We start from the raw sequence: 6,202 nt of genomic DNA, 5'->3' as shown, positions 1-6,202 counted from the left end.
CCTGCCAGTTGGCAGGGGATTAGCACATGGTAGAAAAGACTTCACTATGGTTAAATGGAAGACACAAACTATGCCAGGAGTGTTCACTAGGAATCCTAAAGGCAGGCAGATCCCCAGGCTGGCAACATTTCCCTCCGAAATGCTTTGTTTAGCCACTTGTAGCATGCTATTTTGATTCCCCTACTGATCTTATCTCATAGTAATGAACACCATGCCGGGCCGCACTTTCACACAGAGCTGCCGTAATCGAGGCAATCACTTCTTGTCTTTGCCAGGCAGCCACTTTTAAATATTCAGTCATCAGGGATTTGCTGCAGCAGGCTCCAGGTTGGTCAGAAATAAACAAACTCCCAAACACTTTAAGATATCAATTTTTATTGGACATCGTGAGATCAATAAGAAAAAATAATTTGTACAGCTTTGTGATATAACCATTGCTGCTGAAGAGTAAGGCTACTTGTCATGAGAAGAGACCTGATGCAGCTAACAGGGTGTTCCTAGCAGGACCTGCTCTGAGAAGCAGACAATGTTCTCCACTCACCCCGTCCCACAGCAGCACCTTCCACCTCGGGCAGGTCCACGTAGCCTTACGGTAGCACAAATGGGGCTTCTTAGACATGAAGGGTGAGCAGCCCTGCTCTAGGAGACCCTCTGCAAATGCCTCACTGCCAGCCGCAGTTGCAGTATCAGTCTGGTACAGTGGTTACTGACCTTCTGCCTGCCTTCTCCCTCCCTCCATTACTTCTGTCTTTCCTCTGTGCCTCGCAAAGTCACCTGGCCGATGTTCAACCATTTCTTCCATGCAGTGACTGCTGCACAGCAGCCCTCTTCCCCAAGAGCTCTGTCTGCAATAAGAGCGCTGACCTGACACTGGTTTGGAGGCCTTTGGTGACAGCAGCTGGCACAAGCTGATTTGTGACACCAGCTTGGGGGGACCCAGGACACTTTGGGAAGTAATATGGCAGCTCAGACGCTTTCAGCTGGCAGAGTAACCCTTCCTAACCAAACCCAGATGCTTAAGAGTGATTGTAGAGCAGCAGCTATGGATATTGCTCTAGCACTGGGGCACCCACTCCATAGGACGGGCAGAGCTAGAAAAAGAGGCTTCAGTTCACACAGTATTTTCGCTAAGCTTTTTGCCTTTGACAGTTCTTAACAGTTTAAAAAAAAACAGATGCTAGGACAAAAGGCTGAGTTTCCACGGCGGCAGTGAGACATCCTCAGACTAGGCAAAATTCTATTTGGCCCCATCAGTATCTCGAACTACCCTCCCTTTGCTGTGTCAGGTAGGTGAAATGCCAGACCGAGAGAAATTTTAGCATTGCTTCAGCCCCGAAGGGGAGATCAGAATTTAGACATCAGTAAGAGTTAAGGACTGCATCATCTCTCCTAATACATGAAATCAAGACAGTAATCTCAAATCAACAAAGGGCTCAGCTGGAAAAAAGAAGTCAAACTGAAAGGCTCTGTCAGCAGAAAAGGGGGTAGTTGTACCACGACCGGTTGATCGCCTGTACTGTACTAGTGCCAGCGAACAGACCCAGCTGCTGGACCCTACCCCTGGACCACGGACAGAACGGGTATTTCTTAGTGACACTTGAATACTGCTCATAGAAGATGACTTGGGAACTTGTACTTGGTGCCAACACGGCATTCAGCCAGCTGATGAACATTCCTGTATCACAACCAAAGAGAACATAAATACAGCGGGTAAACAAGCCGAGCATGGCGGATCATCTACGTGATCAGACACGAGCTGCCTCCCCCACGCAGGCACCACGTGTACAGCCACATCCCAGGCAACTGGGGGCAACAGGACAGGCGACATTTAGACAAAGGAGGGCAACAAGGAAGTAACGTGATAATGAAAAACTAGGAAAGAAAAAACACAACCCTTCACACAACTATTTTTCAGCATTGTAAAAAAATAAAAATGAAAGCAAATCTCTTTAACTTCCCATGCCTACACCATGCAGGTCTCCTAGGCATTCTAGGAAGAGGAGACGCTGCCCCTTCGTCTGCTGTTAAGCGATGCAGTGCACACAGTATTTCTGAAAGAGTTCCATAAACTGTAGCGCAAGCAAACTGAGAAAATAAATAGCACTCAAACATTCCTTCTTGCCAAAGAACATTAATTGCAGTAGAAACTAGCTTGCTTTTTGTTTTAACTGAAGTTGTCGGCTGCAACCTTTTTTAATATATGAAAATTTGAAGATGTTTCACAGCATAACTGCAGAATAATTTACACTGCATTGCCAATTCACAATTCAGTCATTTTCATTAACAGTGTACAAAGAAGGTCCTTAGTTTATATATATATATACTTTATAAAGTCTGGAAGATCAATATAAATACTGCTCCAGAAATTAAAAAAGTGTTTACATCCCCGACTTGAATATTACATCTCAGTGTCCTGGATTATTATTATAATCTGTAAAAGTCTTAGCGGCGCAGAGGTTCAAGTTTTCGAAATTTCAGTGACGAGCTGGATGACAAAGCATCTTGGTTTGAAGAAGAATTCACTGTGTCTGGGGACTGGAACAATACTCTACCACGATGATTAAATACATAAAAAGACGGATGGTTCCTTAATGTGTCAAACGTCCTTCAAAATAAATGTAAAAAGTCAACGTTAATACTCTTTTAGAAGAGGGGTTTTAGAGGAGTCAGTCTAGGGCATAGCAACTTTTACAGACACGGAAATACACGTTTTGAATCCAAAACTCTTGCTCACTTTACAAGTTTCCTAAACCAAAACAGAGGAAATACAAACCCAAGTGTGAAAAACACCAACTGCTCAGTACGCAGAGGTTGTCCACCCCTCAGACCAACTTCACCTTCCTTCTGTGAGCTTTGGGGCAGGCCTGTGGTGACTTCATGCACATGTACCAAATGTGCCAGCCCCCCCTTCAGCTATCACTTGTGTTCATACTTTGATGCTGTTTACTGTCAGCTTTCTGTCCCTTTCTGTGCCTGAAGCTAAGGGTTTTAGGTAAACATCAACTTGTTCATTTTCCATACTCCCCTGTGTTTTTGGAGAGGGCCAGAGAAGCTGCGTTGGCCCACCCAATTTCATATCCTTTTCAAAATCTCAGTTCAAAAATCCCTTATTTTCTTAGCCTTTCAGTTATTCTGCCTTGAACAGTTCAGTGTGAGATTCAAATCATTGAGACTCTTGTAAAGAAGCAAAGGCAGACAAACGGATGGTGAGCCATGCACACTGCCCTGTAGTTTATGAGACCACCTCACAACAGCAGTTTGTGACTGCTGAGCTCTTACTTCCCACATAGACATTTCTTTCCTCTACCAATTCTGCACAGCAGGATTTTGGATGAGGAAAAGCAAGAAGCTTATTTACATGACTGTCCCTATCAGTGCTATTGTCTACAACGTGCATTTAAGAACTGAGCTGAAGAGTGAGCAATTTCACTGTGTTCAGTTTGTATAGAGAGCAGCAGATATAGGTGTTTACAAAAACAAGAAATAAAACATACTTATTTTTTAGTTCTGAAGTGGCATCCATATCTTTAAATTCTCCTGCAATATGTACTATCCCATAGCAGGTAACTGCAAAGGCTAACAGAGTCTGAAGAACTATCTGTAACAGAGGGAAGCACAATGCAACACAATGCATTATATTCTTAATATTTACAAAAAAACCCCTCATCTTTCAAATGGCATATCTCGCGCTTTCTCGCGGTGACAGCAAGTGCTTTACAGAGGTGGGCAATTCAACTGTAGGGAAACTGAGGCACGGGAGGATTTAATACCCTGTCTATTTAGCACGGCACAGCAGTGGTGGAGCTGAGAACAACTCTGGCTGCCTGACATCGATCTGCATTGCACGAGTTGAATTGATTCACACAGCTCCTCGGCAAGATCCTTAGAACAAAAAACTGTGTTCTTGTGTGCTCAGGGATTTAATGCTCCAAGAAATGAGCTGGCTGCCAACACACGCTGTGCAGCGGTGGCAGCTGCTGCTCGGTCCAAATGCCATGGCTGGTTGTCATGGATATTCCACCTCCTTACCTTTCTGGTTAAGCAAAAAATGGAACAGGTAGTGACTGAAATGGAATTGAAAAAACAACAGATAAAACAAATATTAAAAATCCCCTTCCTGAAGCAGGTTGTGCAGGGATCAAAATGGGCTTGCAGCCACACTGAATAAACAAATGTCAGCCAACAAAAGCCAGAGGGAGGAGGATGTTTATGCTGCAAAGAAGGAGATGAATGCAAAACCTCTCTGAGCTACGTTCAGGGAATTCCTGGACAAGATGCTTTGGGGTAGTTCTAAAGAAGGAGACGGAGGTCTGGGCCTGGGGTTTGTTCTCTCTGACAGACGTAACAGACCGCAGGAAGTTGGGATGGGAAAATATGGTTCTTTTTGACACGGGGAGCTCAAATGACAGCGCAATTTAAAAACTACATTACCTTTTGTTCTTGCCTATCATGTTTAAAAAAAAAAACGAAAGCAACTGAGAGAGACTGAACTGTCCACACAGCACTACACCTTTCGAACATTGTAAAAACTTAAACTTACATCTATGGGCAACGTTTCGTCCTCCTTTTCTGTCAATCTCATGTAAGATCGATCTACAGAACAGAAACGCGCGTCAGTGGCTCTGCAGGAGCAAACAGGAGAGCGACACGGAAGCCCCACGCGAACTCGCTGCGGGTCCCAGACGCGTGTCAGCCCCGGCCGGCCGCAGCAGCGGGGCGGCCCCTAGGCCCGCCCTGGCACTCCACGGGCGCTCCCGAGCGCTCCTCGCCGCCGCCGCGGGCCCCTCTCCGCGCAGCCGGGACCGGCGGAGCGGGCGGACGCAGGGCACGGAGCGGCCATCCGCGGCCGGCAGCCCCCGCTCCCCTCCCGGCCTGCCCCGGCGAGCCCCGCGCCCCTCCCGGTAAGTCCCCGGTAAGCTCGGCTCTCCCCGCAGCCCGGCCCGCGAGGGGCTCGGCGGGGCTCCCCGCGGGGCTGGCGGCGGTGATGGTGATGCCGCCGCGGCCCGGCCCGATCCCCGCCCCGGAGCTCCCCCGGCGGCCGGGCGAGGGTGACGCGCCCACCCCCCCGGGCCGCCCCTCCTGCCGCCGGCCGCTCACTCACGCTGCGCCGCCGAGAAGGCGGCGTGGGCCAGGGCGAAGAGGCCGAGCCCCACCAGCCCCTTCCACACCGAGGCGGCCGCCATGGCCGCCGCTCCCCCCGCTGCCGCCGCCGCCAGGGGCGCCCGCCGCCCCCCGGCGCCCGCTGATGGCGTCACGAAAGGGGCGGTACCACCCCGCGCCCGGGATGGGGCGTGGCTTGCACGGCAGGGAGGCGTGGCCGCGCCGCCGCTTTCCCACGCGGGAGCGAGACCATTGACAAAAAAAAGAGTCCTAGGGGTCGGGGCGGACCCCGGGGCTCGGGCGTGTCCCCGGAGCATGGGGGGGACACACAGCGGAGGGAGGAGCGAGCCACCGCCCCTCCGGGCAGGCCGGTTCCCTCCCGGCTGAAAGCGGAGCGTGGGGCCATCGGCGGCCTGGGGCAACTCCCATTTCCCACGTGTTTAACCTCAGAGCCCGAGGAACCCGTGCAAGAAAAATACGGTGTCAAGGGATGCACAGCGTGTGCGGGGAGAAACGCCCTGCCCGGGCCGAGCAAGGCGTTGGGCAATGCGAGGAAACGCCACTACCCCGCAGGGCCAAGCATCCTGGGTCCTCCACGCCCCCGAGGCACAGAGATAACGGGCACAAAAGCAATTGTTTGAGGGGGTTTTCTACAGATCACCTTTAAGCTGATAACTATGGCATTTATTGCAGCCCTTGCCCCACCGGCTGCACGAATTCCCCCCTATTTCTTGGTAAACCGGGTGGGACGTTTACCCGGGTCCCAGCCTGGGGCTCCTCGCACACTGCCTTGGGGCAGTGTGAGCGCACCGCCGCCCCCCAGGATCCCCCCCAGCCCCGGGGAGTAGCGTGGGTGCTGCTGTGCCCACGCACGGCAGCCCGGCGCGGGGGCGGCCTGCAGCGTACCCCTCCTGAGCACCCCACCCTCACCGGCCCCAACCGCTCCTCTGCGTGCCTGTGCAGCACCAAGGCCTGTGCGAAACTTCTTCCTTGCAGCAAGCGTGCTTCGGGAATTTTGTTTCCTCTTGCGAACCTCCTTGCACTCTGGCCACCTTCCCCGTCGCAAACCCCTTTTTGCACCCTTGCAACCGCTTTCCCGGCA

The 6,202-nt window shown here is 51.2% G+C and overlaps 1 protein-coding gene across 1 annotated transcript; it reads right to left on the bottom strand.

The window, feature by feature from the left end:
• Window positions 1–355: 355 nt before the first annotated feature.
• On the bottom strand, window positions 356–5,521 carry MMGT1 (membrane magnesium transporter 1). Its single transcript, XM_075106785.1, is given in 5 exon segments — window positions 356–2,605; window positions 3,495–3,598; window positions 4,541–4,593; window positions 5,102–5,309; window positions 5,312–5,521. Coding segments are annotated over 5 exon segments (723 nt in total). The 5' UTR covers window positions 5,507–5,521; the 3' UTR covers window positions 356–2,442.
• Window positions 5,522–6,202: the final 681 nt, after the last annotated feature.

Source organism: Phalacrocorax aristotelis, chromosome 11 (genome assembly GCF_949628215.1).
Source record: "Phalacrocorax aristotelis chromosome 11, bGulAri2.1, whole genome shotgun sequence".
NCBI classification, from domain to species: domain Eukaryota; kingdom Metazoa; phylum Chordata; class Aves; order Suliformes; family Phalacrocoracidae; genus Phalacrocorax; species Phalacrocorax aristotelis.
The sequence above is the reverse complement of the archived record's forward strand: the minus strand, read 5'-3'. Positions and strand labels throughout refer to the sequence as shown.